Source organism: Arachis stenosperma, chromosome 7 (assembly GCF_014773155.1).
Source record: "Arachis stenosperma cultivar V10309 chromosome 7, arast.V10309.gnm1.PFL2, whole genome shotgun sequence".
NCBI lineage: Eukaryota > Viridiplantae > Streptophyta > Magnoliopsida > Fabales > Fabaceae > Arachis > Arachis stenosperma.
Genome location: NC_080383.1, coordinates 75,364,478 through 75,382,688, shown reverse-complemented (window position 1 = coordinate 75,382,688; position 18,211 = coordinate 75,364,478). Strand labels below are relative to the sequence as shown.

At 25.9% G+C, this 18,211-nt stretch overlaps 1 protein-coding gene across 5 annotated transcripts; it reads right to left on the bottom strand.

Moving 5' to 3' along the window:
• Window positions 1-487: 487 nt before the first annotated feature.
• Window positions 488-10,146, bottom strand: LOC130940404 (agamous-like MADS-box protein AGL16). Of its 5 annotated transcripts, none has more exons than XM_057868531.1 (8): window positions 10,128-10,146; window positions 9,544-9,770; window positions 5,409-5,487; window positions 3,031-3,092; window positions 1,848-1,947; window positions 1,547-1,750; window positions 993-1,147; window positions 489-904 (listed from the first exon to the last, which is right to left on the bottom strand). In XM_057868531.1, exons 2-7 carry the CDS (start codon window positions 9,723-9,725, stop codon window positions 1,031-1,033), a joined length of 744 nt encoding a protein of 247 aa, XP_057724514.1. In that variant the 5' UTR covers window positions 9,726-9,770; window positions 10,128-10,146; the 3' UTR covers window positions 489-904; window positions 993-1,030. The 5 variants fall into 5 exon arrangements, 4 of the variants coding, with proteins under 4 accessions (XP_057724513.1, XP_057724514.1, XP_057724517.1 ...); XR_009070296.1 differs by lacking the exon at window positions 10,128-10,146 and having other exon boundaries at window positions 491-904; window positions 993-1,131; window positions 1,547-1,630; window positions 1,709-1,750; window positions 9,544-10,036; XM_057868534.1 differs by lacking the exon at window positions 10,128-10,146 and having other exon boundaries at window positions 491-904; window positions 993-1,126; window positions 1,547-1,630; window positions 1,709-1,750; window positions 9,544-10,035.
• Between the last annotated feature and the right edge of the window lie 8,065 nt (window positions 10,147-18,211).

Genomic DNA, 18,211 nt, shown 5'->3' with positions numbered 1-18,211 from the left:
TGAACAAGAGTCTAGTTAAGATTTAAAAATAATTAAAAATGCGTTCTGTCTCACGAAAAAAAAAAAAAGTAAGATAAAATATTTATCCATTTATTAATAATAATCTTCACCGATATCCTAAAAAGACTACTTATTAGGAATCAAAACGCTTAGTATTATTATTAATTCTAGTAATGAAGTACGTCGACTAACTTAAATTTTTGTCTAAAATTGAATTAGTCGACTAACTTAAATTTTTGTCTAAAATTGAATTAGTATGGCAAAATTTTTAATTCGTTAGCTAATTGTTGTTGAATGTTTTGATAAAATTGTCCGTGTCAAATTTTTTAAAGTCAGAAATAATAATTTATTCTTTAGATTAATATGTTTTTTATATATATAAATCTAATTTTTCTAGTATATGTATATAATTATATTCCAGTTTTAAATGATAAATATATTCATGTCCCAAAAGAATTTATTCTTGTATATTTTCGTCCCAATCACCTAGTGTTATAATAAATCAACTCTAATCAAGAGACAAATTAAAATAAGAGAGAATAGTAGTTTGCTTGACTGCTCCAGCACCACAAACGTCCAAAACTGTAAAAAATGTAGTGTGTTTGAGAATTTACCTTAAATTTGTTTTGTAATTTATAATAATAGCCTACTTGACTCCTTGACTAATTTAGAAAACTTGAGTCTTAAATTTACACAAGATTCGTGCTTCGTTGTTTATGGGTTACATGCCAGAGCTGCTTTTATTGACAATTTTCATCATTTCAAACCAAAGAGATGTTGGCTTGTAGCCTGTGTATGTCATTACATTTACAGTAAAACATCAAAATTAAATATGATTCCATTTATCTTGCTAATAGCCATGGAACGTTCATCTCTGTAAATGCATCAATGCAGCTGCAATCTGCTGCAACAATCAAAAAATATAAATATGATGTCAATGATTAATCTTGTTGTATCTTCATCGATGATGAGCTACTATGACAAGGTCATACCCTATTTGTGTTGCTCCAGAACATGCCTCATGGTGTTCTTATTGTGGCTGGCTTAGTTGGAGACACACAGGAACTTGAGAATCGTCTTTTATGGCTAGACTGTTTGTCAGGACAGAATTTCTATTCTCCACATTCTGATCTTTTGTTACATATACCTGGTTAGTGAAACTTTCTTTTCAATCTAAAAATAAAATCCTAACAAGGTTGGCATTATTTAAAAGGCAAAAAGTCTATTAAGTTTTTAAAATTTTTCAATTTCATCTTTAGCGTTTAAGTTGTTTCAATTTTATATTTAATATTTTTAAGTAATATCAAATTTACATTTAACTTTTTCAAATTTTATTGTCAAATATATCCATATAGAACAACAAAGGTTGACATGACAGTTGTCTAAACAGGAGATACATTTGACAAAACAAAGTTTAAAAATATTAAAAAAGAATTGAAAATTTTAAATGTTAAGGTAAAATTAAAAATATTAGGAATAAAATATGTACAAAATGCATATAATTTATTTTACGAGATTTATTCTAATTTGTTTTGTTATCTCATACCTTCTTTTTTAATTCCATGTTTTCTTGACGGATTAAGTTTATCTTCTCGTATAGATCCACATTTTCTTGGTGTATGAGGTTCCCCTGTAGAAAATAAATAGAAGAAACCATTTTGATTAAACGTATTGTGGAATCCTTTTTTTTTTTCCTGAGAAGACTGACCTTTCGATTTAATTCTTGTATTTCATCCATTAAAAGCTGATCCTGCGTGCATAAGTCATAGTCTTTAATTTTTTATCAACTACTATCATATCCTTAATTTCAAACTTGACCAGTGCATTATATATGAACAATTCTAAACCTTTTTTGTACGGACACCGCGAAGGCTAATTTCCAACTGGTTCTCCAAAGTCTGTAAATCTTTGATTGTCAAACCTGACAATTCTTCTCCCATAATTTGCCTGTTATATATAATATACAAACAAAAACTTATTAGAATGGAACCGTAGGAAAATAATTGGTTCACTATGAAAAACTAGAGACTATAGGCATAAACAATTCTACTAGCATTTCATTGTCTTTTGAACGGTTTTTTTCGCATTAACACAATAACAATGATATATAACTAATAAAATTTATTATTTTGTCTAATAAATATTCTGAACTCTAAAACTTAAATATTAAATTCTGAACCTAAATTTCAATTCTAATAATATTAATTAAAAATATTAATTAATATTAATAAAAAATTGTGGTCTCTAACATTTGTCTTTAGTCTTTACACAATACTCAATACATATCATTTAGAATCCGCATTATATTGGGTTTTTCATTGATGGTGAGAAATTTGGCCATGCATGCAAACTATTTATGTTTATAGAACATTTCCGTTGTATAACTTTTCAATATAGTATCTATGGCATGCAAAGTAATTGACCAGCTCGTTTGTTTGTGCATCTTTCGAGTAGGCTCTTTGTCTTTGGTCTCCACCACCACCATCAAATGTGTTTACTTGTAGAAGTAGTAGAGTTTAATAATAAGTTCCAACCTACTTATAATTATTTTGGTAAAATTTTTATTTTTAAAATGTTGGTTATAAAAACTAATTTTTAAAATAAAATTTTTTAAAAATTATAGCATCTGTCTTTAATAAATTAAATTAAAAATAATTTTTAATAAGTACAAATAATAATAATAATAAGTGTGTTTGATTAAATAATTTTTAAAATTTAAAAATATTATAATAGACATTAATGTAAGAATTAAATTTGACTATTAATTAATATAGAGTTATATTTGATATTTTAATTTTGATAAATACAAATTAACTTTAAAAAACTTATTTTTAAGTACTTTCAAAAGTACACATATCTTTTAAAAAGTTACAAATACAAACGTATAAATTTTTTTATTTACCAAATACAAAACGAAATACTTATATTTTGAAAAACACAAGTACCTTTTCAAAAAATTTTACTAAGTCTTAGTTTCTTTAAATTGAAATTTTATTTATAAAGCATATTTTGTGGAGAAAAGAATTGTACCGGTGACTCTCTTGCAAACTTAGCAATTGTTGCCTTAGCATTGCCGCCTCCCGTTGCCAAAACTAGAAAATGAATTGAAAGAAACAAAGTAATACAATATGCTTAGATATTGAAGGAAAAAGGAATTAGTACTATATACTTATATATGTACTTTAAAACAGTAGAACCTTGCATGAATAAGTACTATACATATTGAATAAAAAGTTAGTAAAACAGTTTAATGTGGAATTGATCCTTTCATGTTGATCCTTCATATTAGGTGCACTGCTATTAGAATAAGTACCTAGGTTGTAACTTTAAGATACAGGATTCCGTAAAGGTTGATGAGGGGAAAGCTATGTAAGTTTTTTTTTTTTTTTTTTTTTTTTTTATTTTTTTATAGCATATAGTGCCCCGTTACATTGAAAAGAAACGAAATTTTACTTCTGGGAGTTTGATAAATTAAAAATAATGCTAGTGATAGTCTTGGTAGTGAATATGGAGCAGTAAAGAGTAACGAACTCTTTTTTTTTATAAGAAGTAAATAGATGTGAAATAGATGTAAGAACGGAGGTAAACTAGTGGAGATGCAAATAAAGACAGGATTAGGGAAAAATTAAAAGAAGCATCGATAGAGAGGATCATTCAATAGGAACATGTGTTGAACCTTCAGGAGTAAAGCAACTAACAACCGATATTTGGGTTTGAAAAACTTTTGTAGCCAGCAATTTTCAGTATTTTTTATTATTATTTGATCGGTATAAATATTAAATTATTTTTAATAAATAAATTTTATTATATATATACAAATTTTAAAAAAATATAAATATAAATTGTATTAATTTATATATACAAAATTTTAATAAATATAAGAATAAATTATATACTTTTTATATATAAAATATATGTAAATATGATTATAAATTATTGTTAATAAAAATAATAATATTTATTAATCATGTAGCATATTATATATATATATATATAACAGAACCTGCTTTAAGTAAAACTCAAATTTTCTTCTTGCAATAAATGACAACAATGCTAGAGTTACGTTGTTTAACTTCTAGCTGCTAGCTCCTGCTGGTTGAGATATGTATTATACTACGTTGGTTTGATAAAATTTTGTAAGGAGGAGTTTTTTATTTTGTATTTAATAAATTAAAAAGACTATGATTATTATATTTATAGTTTTTAAAAAATATAAATATTTTTATAAAAATTTAAGATAAAATTTTTTAAAATAATTTATATTTATCAAAATTAAAAATTTAGTATAACTTTATATATTAATTAATACTTAAATTTAATTCTTATATTAAAATTTATTATAATTTTTTAAAATTTTAAAAAATATTTTATTAAATATATTTATTATTATTTGTATTTATTAAAAATTATTTTTAATTTAATTTATTAAATATAAATATTATAATTTTTTAAAAATTATCTTCTAAAAATTAATTTTTATAAATTATTTTTAAAAAATAAAAACTTTACTAAATTAAGTTTACATCAGAAAAAATAAACACATGAATAAAATTAAATATAAAAATAATAAAAATGGTACCGTCAGATGATATTTTAACTATTTATTGACCACATCTTTTTTTTTTATGATTTTATACATGCACTATAAATCTAATCTTTCTTTTTTCTTGATATGCTTTTTGTTTTAGAATTTTAGGCATTTCATAATTTTTTGGTTATTAAGTCATTGTTAATTTGTTATTATAAAATTTATTAGACAGTTATTATTATTATACTTTATTAAGCATTTATGCTCATTATTTTTATGAGGTGTTTATGACATAAAAATTAAAATAACTCCGTTCTTTAAGAATTTGAATTCTTTAAATTTTGATTTTTTATTTTAGAAAATAAAGTATGATCTCTCACCATTTATTTCATAGGTGGAAACAAGAAAAAATATGAGAGAAAAAATTATTCAAGAATAAGAGATGACACTTTATTCTCTAAAGTGAAATTCAAAATTTAGAGGATTCAAATTCATTCTTTAGTGAGGTGTGTGCTTTTTGGCGTCTATCTCGTCAAGACGTTTTGACTACCTTAATAAATTCTAAAGCAATGTAGTTGATTAGTATAAAATGTATTTAAATACGGCAATATATAAGAAATGATTCTTAAGTCCCTAGTGAATAATCTTGATTTAACTAATAGGTATTGGTAAGGTAGAATATATTGAATCAATTAATCTTTTTTAAGAATGTACAATGATTTGCTAAATCCAAACTAGAAAAAGAAGGTTGAAATCAACAAACAAACATTAAGAGGAAACTATTAAATGATGATTTTAGCAATTACATATATATCTTTGACAACAATTAGTTTTTTATTGTACACTCAACTTTTAAAAATTGGAGTCAAGATATAAGTACCTTAACTTCAGAGGTTGAACTCCCAAGCTGATCTAGTTCTTCCTTGGTTTTGTTGTATCGATCAACTACTGATTTCATGCTAGAAAAAGTAATTCAAAATTAGAATTAGAACTACACATCATATGCAATGTAACTTGACGACAATAGGCACATTATTTGAAGGTTCATATTCTAATATCTTTAAACTTTTAATACTAAACAATCTTGGGCATCTGTTTAGTAGTCGTTGAACCAAATATACATCTTCGAAATATATTTGAAGCAAAGAAAAAATACATGTTTGAAATATATATAAAGATAAAGACATAGATATCCATACATATAGAAATATTTGACATAATGATATATAATATGATGTTCATTAATACACTAACAAAATCCCTTGAATGCCTCCATTAACTGAGCTCCAAAATGAATCTAGCTAGTAAGCTTATTGTATTCTCCTAGAACTCTACTTTGCAAAAAAAATCCAAACACATTCCTCTCTAAGAAAATCTTTTACATAATTATAAACAATACATAGTTAACTTTGCATCCCATAGGTTCTTGACTCACTTTCCCCCTCATTTAAAAGAAAACCTTTCAGCATTATTATCATAAAAAAAATAGTGTTTGAACCAACTGACGTACATTTCTTAAAACAATAATATTATATGTACAACTAAAAATGGTGTTGTATTTACCAATATTCAATTATGAATTTTATCCATCTTTTCTCTATCTTTAAATTTAATGATATCGTCTTAGTGGACAATTATTTATGCTTGCAAACAACTTATTCCTGCAACTACTAAATATATAGTAAATAGCCTTCTTTAGACGTACCCCAAGTTGTATCATTGTAAAAAGTCCTACCCATTTCCCATCAGACTAATAATATGCTTCCTCCATATTTAGGGCCGATTACACCAAATTTTTTATTTTTCGAAAATAACTTATTAAAATTAGTTTTTAAAGAAGAAGAGTATTTAAAAGAAAAGATAACATTTTAGGATTTAGATAGTAAAACCAAACAAAAAGAATTCTAAAATGTTAGAAGATAAAATATAACATGCTAGCTGAGAGAATTAATATATGTGATATATGCATTGGTTACTCGACTAATTTTAACAATACTATGTATTTTGAAAATGTTATTAGGAGCTAACAATTTTAATGGAAAAAAATAGCTGCTGTATATTAACTCAAATGTACAAAAATATTGATCATTTAATATTTTCCTGTGTACAAGGACTAACATAATTGATTATTATAGGCATGAACAACAAATAGTATGCAATATTTAAGAAAAAAAATAGAAACAAAAGAAGGTATAAAGAGACCACAAAGAAAGAGAGAGGAAGAAACTTGGTCAGCTCTCCTCTTTCCACCATGTTACTTTAAACAATAGAAAAGGGTTAAGGCCATGTTACTTTAAACAATAGAAAATGGTTAAGGAGTATTTTAATTTTCAATTCGAACATTAATAATCAAAATAATATTTTATATTTTTATTTTTTTAAAGGCAAAATTTATCTGATAATATCTTCAATAGAAGCTAATTTGGAATTTAAAACAAAAACACATTTTATACTCCTTTAAGTTAACTTTTACTCTGAGTGTAAAGGAGAAGCTTACTTGAATTAAAGCTTACTCGAATGAACAAATTCTTTTAAGACAAATCATTTTTATGTGACTTTTTAGATAAATTGGCAATTATAACATACATTACAAATGACTTAATATTAAAGGTTACCTTAATGCACAATTTTCTTTCAAGGCAAATCATTTTTATATGACTTTTTAGATGAATTGGCAATTATAATTTGAGAATATGTTTTATATGTTGCACACTTTATTGATAATAATGTATCTAATTATCAGGAAAATTAATTTAAGGTCTCCACTTAACCGGGTGTTTCACAAATGACCCAAAGACATTTTCTGATCTTTTATTTATGTGATATACATGACAAAAACATGAAACTATAAATGGCCAAATAATATAATGCCGAACTTTTGTCGGTATTCCTATCCAAACACTTATGAAACTTGAGCTTAAATTAATAAACTAATTATGAGAATCTGATGAACATGATTATTATCTTTACTCCTATATATAAATTTTGAGAGTAGTACACAATACTTACTTTTTGGTTCTCGTTTTTTATTGAATGTGAAACCTTAATGAAAGCCATATTCAAGTCAGTTATTAAACTAAAATCATATGTAAAAATTAACTTCAAACCTTTTTTTCTTTTTACATTGAGAATCATTTTTTTCTACATTTCTTTATCTCAAATTCAATATCATATTTTTATTTTTGAAACATACAGCCAAAATTATATTAAAAAATTACTATACACGCTATCAATTTTTTAGTATTTATACCAAAGGGAAAGAAAACTATCCTTTTCAACAGCTTTCAATCTAAATAATCCTAAGTAACATAACTTATTAAGTGAATGCCATCCACTCATCAGTTAAGCTGCCTGCGGCATGCATGTCTCTGATTTAACGAAAACTTTAATACCGTTTTCACAACTATCACCTTATCAAAACCAAACTGAAAAATGTTGTCAATCTAGAAAGAATTGATTACTTAAATACCAAATGACATGTTATTTTGTTAACATATAGAAGGAAGGAAAGTACGGGAAAACTCAAGCACATATAAGTTATTGAACTTCCAACACGATCTGCACTAATAATGAACTTAAATAGTTATTACCGCAGCAAAAATATTCTCAAACACCTTGTCAGAGTATCACTACTTTTGTGTAGATCAGATCACTACTGGAGCACTTAATTAAAACTTAATTGAAAAAATATATTTAGAGAGAGAGAGAGAGAGAGAGAGAGAGAGTAATGATATAATATTTAAAGATTTTCTTAAATAGATAATTAATAATGTCTTAAAAGTTTTTTAAAAAATACTTTAGAAAAGGTATTTGAAATATAAATCATTTCTCATATGAATACATAGGCTAAAATACCAACGTGTCACCAAAATCAATTATTACAAAATGTCATTTCTTTCAAATTATTTATCTATATTAATGTCTTGTCAAATATTTTGTGCATGTGAAATTATATTTATATATAAATTATATTTTTTATATGATATAAAAACACAAAATTATATATAGATATATAGATACTATTGTGACAAACAGATAAATAGATATTTTTTCCATAGAGGCATCATTTTATTTCTTCAACTTTTGCCGTATTAAATAGGAAGAACAAGAACATCTTCAACGCATATGAAGCCTGCTCTGAATGTGCCTTCTTCATAAAACACACCTTAACCGCGGGGCCATCTTAGTATCTTACACATACATATCAAATTTTAAATATAATATCTTTAATTAAATATACTGAATCTGAGGATTAATATTAAAATTAGTATTAAGTTTTTTGCCAATTAATATTAGCTTAGTAATATGTTATTTATTTATTACCTTGAACTATAATTATGCAGAAACTACTATAGTTAAAATTACAAATTATATGTAGGTGATTGTTATACTGGATAATAACATAAAGCAAACATAATCTCTTTACATGGTTTAATAACAAAGAAATATATGGTCTCAATCCATGCTGACTCTGATATATTTCATCTTTCTCAATTAATTGAATCAAGATTTCTAAAACCTGTGTTCCTCATCAACTAAGTGCAGACAGACTTATGATCAAGCTCAAGCTCAAGATTGCAGTCAAAGTTTTCCATATATAGTTATCCGGCCCGTGAATTAATTTTTAATTTCCTATACATTAACACTATAAAGAAGAAACGATGTAGTATATAGTATATACAGTTTGCTACACTTCAGTTAGATTTAGATATATAGCCCTGTTAATTACAGTTAGACTGTTAGTTGACTTAGCATTATATATGTCAATCTTCATATTTAAACCCGTTCACAAAAAGGCAAGAAAGGGAAAAAAAGAAAAAGAATAAAAAAGGCCTAAACTGCCACTCTCATAAGCAACGAATCAGCAATGCAGTCATTGTGAAAGAGAAACAAACGTATAAAGCAGTCAACGTTAAAGAGAAAGCGAGCAAAAATAAAAAAGATCGAGGGAGAAGTCACAAAAAAGAAAAGATCTATCTAATATAAGAGCTTATTAGAGCGAGGATCGCGAGTACCTGGTACTGGAGAAATCATAGAGTTTGCCAGTGCTGGAAAAGATCATAACTCCAACCTCAGCATCGCACAAAATCGCAAGCTCCTTCGCCTTCTTCAACAAACCGTTCCTTCGCTTCGAGAACGTCACTTGCCTGCTCGTGGAATTGTCGATCCTCCTTATCGCGATCTTCCCTCTCCCCATCGCTCTCAACCAAAACCCTAACTCCTCGATCCAGAATCACCGTTTCTGTTCATCACAGATCGACAACCAAAACTTCAATTTCACCAATAATAAAGAAAAAGAAGTCAAAAACAAAAAAAACAAAAACAAAATGAACTAAAAAGATAGCTCAAGGAACAGCCAGAAGAGAGTGAAAACTGAAAGCATCGATAATTGCGATATTTTTTCTTTTATATATATAGTGCCGTTAGATGCAGAAAGCAAAGAGCAAAAAATGGAGAAGGAAAATCGGATTTTCCGAGAGAGAGAGAGAAAGAATCTAGAAAGGAAAAAATAGGAGAAAAAATAAAGAAAAGAAAAAGAAGCAGATATAAAAGGAAAAGGAAGAACGAAAGAGGAAAAGAGAGAGAGGAGTGCCCTTACTGTGAAGAGTTTGTTTATATAACAGACAAAGAGACTGAATTCACATTAGAAGCGTGAGGTAGCTATATAAGGAAAGTGATGAAACCGCTTTGGTTGGTGCAACGCGAAACCGCTAATGGGTTGGAGAGGAAAACCATTTGGCGGTTTTCTATTGCCATGTGGCCCAATCATGTGCCGACTCCTCAGACTCAGAGTCCATTTACACTTTGCGTAGTGACAGTTGTGCCGCCAACCGTATGATGCTCTGACGCGTGGAGCTACGAATACGTATACTGTAGCTCCGAGAGTATTAGAGATTTAGAGTGAGGTGTTTGCTAGTTATTCATTCCCCCATGGTTGATTATCGTATTATTAGTTCAATCACTGATTAGATCGGTTAATCCGATACAATTAAATAAATATAAAAAATCATATATTTTCACTAAATAACAATTAATTATAAACTAAATTGGTTACGCTATGTTTACAATAAAATCCTAGAATTATCAACGTATTCAGTCCAATTCAATTCAAAGGTCCATTTTCATCTCAGTAGAAAATAGGTAAGCAAATAAATAAATAAATAAATAAATAAAGACTATCACATGACAATATCTAGCACTCATTAACCTTAAACGTGAAGTGACCAGATTATATTGAATATTCCACTAACCAAAATTTTTTATATTCGATTGATTTTTTTAGATAAGATTAAATGGAATATTTTACCAATTTAAAACGTTACATATTATTTTTTCAAATCTTTTTTATTCTCAAATATCAACTTTACGTGAAATCGATTTCATCTGAATTTTCACCTCTTATAAAATTACGAAGGACTTAAATCAATTCTTCACCGATCTAAAAATTTTAATTAGATATTTTTATTTCAAGTCTTCTCATGATAAAAAATGGTTCACTAAAATATCTCATTAACTAAGACCTTTAATATTTTTTAAATTTTCTTAGACAAAATTCAAATTAACTTCAGCTTTGACTTAAAAATCTTATATTAGATATTCTTTTGTGAAGTCTTTTTAAGACTAAATATAACTATTAACTATATCATGTTACAATAATAAACTAAAGAGTTCATCGACTCACAGTATGAACCAACAAAAAAAGATATCCTCAACTTCTATAACTTAATTAATAAATTCTTTTAGTTCTTTGAGACTGTTCATAGATAATTTTTACGAACACAGATTAGTATTAAATTTATAGGATGCGATTTGAACTAAAAATATGAAACTGTGATATACCTATATTATACTTTAATAGAATTTTTTTCTAAGATAGAAGAATAAATAAAGAACAAATGAAAGTAAAATAGTAGAATTTTGAGGTAACTAATTTTTCGTTTTCAATTGTTTCGCAAGTGAAAGTAAAATAGTAGAATTTTTGATAGGTGAATCAGTTTTTAAAGTAGTCAAATTACTCAATTTAGCTTCTGAAATTGTTTTTATTTATATAAATTTTGATTTACTCAAATTTATATGGTATTTAATTTATTTTTATTATTTAAAAAAAATTTTTAGTACATTATTGACGCACAACAAATATTAAACAACATATTAATAAAATTATTGAGTTATTTTTAAATTTATTAATCATCAAAATATTGTATTAGATATCACAAAACTAACATCAAGGTCATATAAAAATTATTGATCATCATCAAACCTCAAAAGTATGATTTCCCCCCATAAAAAGACAAGTAATAAGCAAACTCAGTAAATTTGTTATAATATTAGAATTCATCAAGATTATGAAAATCGGATATGTAATCAAATCGATAAAGATAAATGTTTAATGATTTAAAAGTTCAATCGAGATTTAAATAAAATTTAATTGAGAATTGAATTAAATATAATAAAATAATATATTTACGTATAAATTATATATTTTAAAAAAATATTTAACTAACATATGTCTTAAAGAATACATGATAAATTTGTTAGTGAAAATTTTTTATTAAAAATATAAAAAAATTTAAATTTTTAATTTATTTGTTTTATTTTATTAAATAAAAAATTTAAAATTTTTTTATTAATAATAAATTTATTATATTTTTTAAGACACATATTAACTAAACTCTTAAAAAAATAATTTATATTAATTGATTTTTTGAATTTTAGAATGATTTGTTGATAATTATTTTCTATCATGAATTGAATTAGTGTGATAGTTAACCCTTAATTAATTCGGTTAAATAATGTTTGGTCCGGTTCTAAAACAATTGGATGCACCAAGGGGATGGAGACAGGTGCAATAATTTTTAAAACTGAAAAGTACTTGAATAAATATAACGACTTTTCAAAAATATTGATGAGAAATTTTTTTTTTTTTGTATTTTGTAATATATAATATTACATTTGACATGCTTGCTTGGATTAATTCTCCAATTGCTATTATATATGTTTATATAAAATACATTTTGCATTTCATCAAATTTATATTTTGTCATATCTTGTATGGAGGGGGGCAAGGTTTGATAATTTTATCTAATTTTGTTTTTGGATAAAACTGTCTAGTTAAATTATAGTATAGAAAAAGTTTATATATATGCTTTAACAAATTAATTAATAAGATATATTGTGCATAATTTCAATTAATTTCTTGAATAAACTTATTATTTCTGGTCATATAAAGATTTAACAATTAATCATTTTAATCCTAAAAGATTAAATGACGTCGAAATATTTTGAATTAGTTTATCTTTTTAATTTTATAATTATAAGAAATAATATTTATTCTTGGCTGTGCCGAAAAATACACATGTAATTTTGTATGTATCTCTTTATGGGATTAAGATCTATTCTTCAGGTCAAATCACGTGAAAAAAGTGCAAACCCTGTGCTAATATAATATATAATTATGCAGTCCGAAGAACCATAATTATATTGGATGGTTGGTGTAGTGGAAAATATTTAAATTTAATTTCAGCGTTCCGCAATTATTTAACGAACAGAATCACATGTTTTGAGAATAAAAATATTATTTATATATTAAAATTAATTATTATATATAAATATATATTATTTAATATATTTTATATTACTAATTAATTTTAATTATTGATTTTCATATACAACTATAATAATTGTTAGAGAATATGTGGGTCAGTGGGTAACTGGGTATCTTTCCAATATGGAAGCTGAAGCCTGAAGGGCAACCTCGTCAAAACTCAAAACAATGTGCAAGAAACTCTCCCAGGTACTCTCGCCATCCTAAGTACGATGAAGAAGGGGCACGTGTCGTTGTTTTACGTGGAAAACGGATTAAGTGTTAAGGAAAGTTTTAAAAGTTGGGGACTTATCCTTAGTTTTTCTATTTTTTTAAGGTTTCTAAATAAGGAATTTCTAGTAAAAGTACTTATTATGACCATTTCTTTGTGCACTTTATTTGGGGTTTCCAACGGGCAAAGTCCTTAAACTTTCTCTACTTGGAATTTCTGAAGAGCACTAACATTTTTTATTCATGTTCCTAGCTTAATAATAATAATAATAATAATAATAATAATAATAATAATAATATATGTAATTTTAAAAGAGAATGAATGTTATATTAAGGACCCTAATATTGATAATACTCATAAAAATTGTTTTACTTTAGAAAGACAATTTTGTTTATTTTGATAATGATCTGGGATCTATTCCATTTTACTTCGTTTTCTTGATATTCTTAGGACTGTTGCAACGCAAAAAAGTGATCGAGACTTCTTAATTTTATATTTTTACTCAAGTATGAATTTTAATAATTAATTTTCAATTATGACTAGGACAAATTAAAACATGGAAATAAATTTTGGAGGATTTATTCCCCTTACTTGGATCGAATGTTTATTTCACGCACGTTTTAACCGATATATAATAAGAGAAAACTCATTAATAACCACCAATACCAAGGAAAGTATGCTTCTTTGGACCCTTTTCCCTTTACATTATTTGGTTCCACTTTCTTTTCTTTGGTCATTATTATTGGGGCTCTTCTAATGCATTTTTGTTTACTTTTTTTTCCCATTTACTATATATAATACAAATAATGTGAGTAAACAACCATTTTTATATGAAAATTCATAATATTAATAAATTTATCTATGAATAGATGAAATTAATTTTATACTCATAAAAAATAAAAAATTATTATTTTATTTAATAAAATTTAAAATATTAACAAATCTAATTGATATTTAAATATTTTTATCACATAGAAATTATTTTTTATAAATACAAAATTAATTTTATTTATATTTAATTAAATTTATTAATTTTTAAATTGTTATAGTTAAAATAATAATTTACTCTAAACATAATATAGAAAGTTGTTCTTGCAAGTTGGGGTTTGTTAATAATTTGTAATTTGTATTTGTATATGTTTAGTACGTCATGACTGCTGGAGTTGAAGGTTGGAATTTTTCTAATGTCTTTCATTTTTGTTCTGGCTTTTGATTGGCTGAACCCACGTGAAAGATTTGGGGTGGGCCAATAGCGATTCAAATTGAATTAAGAAATGGAATGGAGCATCATAGGCGAAAATTGAGGAGCATGGAACCACGCCGAGGCAATAAAATAAGGTTTCATGCCTTGAAAGTTACAAAAGTTAAAGAACAAGTGTCAATCATCAGCCAAATGATAAAACTCATCAGATTAGAGAAGTGATGAGTAGATGCCCTAGTTGGGATATCGTTAGTCGCCATCTTCTTTTTTAGAGACTTTGATATTTGGGATCCAAGAAACAAATATAATATAAAAGGATTTTTTTCAGAAATAAAATAAAAAAATTTATATTTCTCAAAATACTATTTTCGAACTTTAATCTTTTAAATATGATTTTTTTTAGAACAAGTTCGTCACACTCCTGTCGAATTTACCTTCAGCGATTTTTTTCAAGTTTTTTGAAATTCACGTTTTTAATCTATTTTAATTTATTAAATATACAAAAATATACAGACAACAAGTTTGACTTCTTTAAGGATTTTTTTAATTATAAATTAAAAAAAATAGGTTATATTTAACAATGGCAATTATTATCATCATCTCCAGAAATATACAGGAGCCATATTTAACAAGAATTTTTTAATTATAAATTGTATTTTATTTTAAAAAATTTAAAAATATAAATAATTTTTTTCAAAATTAAATACGACTTATAATTAAAAAAATTCTTGTTAAATAGGGCTTATTCCGGTGTACATGTGTATTTTTGGAATGGTTGCCATGATTAAATATGGTTTATTTTTTTAAATTTATAATTAAAAAAATTCTTGAAAAAGTCATACTTATTGTCTGTGTATTTTTGTATGCTCTTATATAGTGTTTGTAGATCTATATACTATTTGGAGATAATGATCATGGATTAAAATGAATTAAAAGTACGAATTTCAAAAAATTTAAAGGGAGTTTGCCCGGGGTAAAATGAACTTGCTCTAAAAAAAATTATATTTAAGAAATTAAAGTTAAAAAATGGTGTTTGAGAAAATATAATTTTTTTATTTTATTTCTGAAAAAAAATCCTAATATAAAAATATAAAGTAGCTAGATTAAATTTTAGAAGGTAATGGGATTGCAAATTGTTTTTGATAGAGTTTGGGTTAAGATCCCCCTCTCTTTTGTGCGGTTAGCTATAGAAATCTTCTATTAATATATAATAAGAATGTAGTTGTAGCCTTTAATTTGTTCGACAACTGAAATGTTCTATGTCTGATACGTAAAACTGTGTATGATTAATAAGTGTATGTTTTTAATCTTGGACACCTAACAATTCTCAATAAAAAAATAATTGGACGAAATTTGATTCAAATTCAAATTAAAAATAATTTTGTTCAGCCGCATTCTTATATGTTAACAAAAAGAAAAGATGAGAGAGTTATAAGTTTTGATAGGAGGAGTATTTGATATCAGACTTTTTCTTTTGACGTCACAGAGAAAATAAGAAGAAAAGGACGATAAAGAAATAAAGCACGGCGGAAGAAGGAGAAGAGAGTGACAATAACAGCGACAGTCACAAAATAGGATACTAGATTGACAGAAAAAAGAAAAGGAATGAGGCGACGGCGATGATGGAGGTCACCGCCGCTGTTGGATCCGTAGAACTGCGTCCACTATAAAACGGCGTCGCAACCGTTTCTTCGCCGGTAGATGCTGCGAATAAAGGATGGTTAGTTCTCTCACTCAGACATACTTTATTTTGTTATTTGATTTGATTATAACTAAAGAAAAATCCTTTAAAATTCATTCCTCAGTGAATGACATATTCGAGTTCTACTACTCCATGGTAAGAAATCAATAAAAGCTCTTCTTCATTTTTTTAATTTTTTGGTATAAATTTTTATTATAATCATTGTTTTATGTTTCTAATTTTTAATAAGTACAGTTATGTGTTTGGTCAGATTCAAGAATCAGAATTTGAAATTTTCATGTGAAAATCATTATTATACTAGATCTAAAAAATAGATTTACACAAAAATTACTATTATGGTCCGGGATTTAGAATTTATCAAGTAAGTTGAAGAATGCTTTTTTTAATTATTACCGACATCTAATGATATTGCTTAGAAGAACTCTATTATCTATAAAATTATGTATTTAAAAACTCATTGTTAGTTATTTTTTATTAAAAATATTTTTATATTAAGTAAATTTTCTCTACTAAATATAACGAGTCATGATAAAATAGCTATTTATAAATAAATTTTAATTAATATATAAATTTTCAAAAAAAATCTAACAATAACTAATCATAATGTAAACTGTTTGATTACATAGTCTTTCTTTCATTAATCAATGTTGATAGAATAGAGTAGGTGTCCTATGGTCTCAATTTTTTGTTGCATGGAATTGTGTAATGCTAACAAGTAATAAAGTAGGACTTGAAATACTTTAAACCGTCACGTTTTGGTTATATTCAGATGCAGAAATGATATACAATATAAGTTGATAATAATGATAATCTTTATACATCTAACTGCAATATCAATATAAATTTAAAGAGAAATTTGGGTTAGTGTTCTGCAATGGATTAACTAAAATAGGAATTGATAAAGTTATATAATTTTAGCATGATAATAGTCAGAAAATGAGTTGTATTGTCTATAAAACTTGATCTAATAATTTTTTTATTTAATATATTGTATAAGAAACAGAATATGGCATATATTTTTGACACCTTCTACTCGATGGAGGATGAAAATTGCAAAAGCATTAATTTTAGTAATTTCATTTATTAGTAACAATCTAAAAAATTTGATTCAATAATTGGAATATGCAAAATAAATATTTTATTTTGGTTTCTAATTGAAATGAAATGAGTGGCTGTTTTTAATCCAATATCTATTGCATTTATCTGCATTTAATATAATAGTTTTTTGTAGTTTCTACAAAAATTTTTATTATTGGACATGCTTTGGGCCAAAAATAAGAAAGATTTTTTAGAGCTGCAAGAGTAATAGATGTTCTTATTTTTACTCCACTGAACAACAAGCCCATTAAAAAAAAATAAATAATGCTTGATAAGTTCTTTGAGAACCCCTTTTACTTGAAGTTTCTCAAGAAACATGTAATGAATTACTGCTGTGTATGCACCATCATGTAAATATCGCTTCTCTATTTCTTTACTGTTTCAGCATAATAGTATTGTTCTCGCTGATTCTACCTTGCTCTGGACTATTTTTTTTTCTTAGTCCTCACATGCTTTCTGTTCCAGGGATTAATTAATGTATTACGAATTAGAAGTGAAAGATAAATTTCTTTCTATATTTGGGAAGGAATGGAGATGTACAAAGTAACTTAATTTCGTCTTCCCATTTCTAAGACTTAAGAAGTTGTTCATTTATTGTTCATCTTTTAAATATTACTTGAAATTAATCTTTTTCTTTGTTTTTCAATAATTCAAGTCCGTATGTTGCAGTGAAACTTCTTTTGATCACCTTTTGATTATACCTTAGAGCCATCTTTTGTTTTAGTACTTTCTCTCTAATCTGAGTTTATTTTCGGACTTCTAAAAGGAGGTCGAGCTCTTCCCTTAATACATGGGTATTGGTTCTTTCATTGTAAAAAATAACCTATGTAACTCTTCAGCAATTTCTATAGGGATCATGGTTTTCA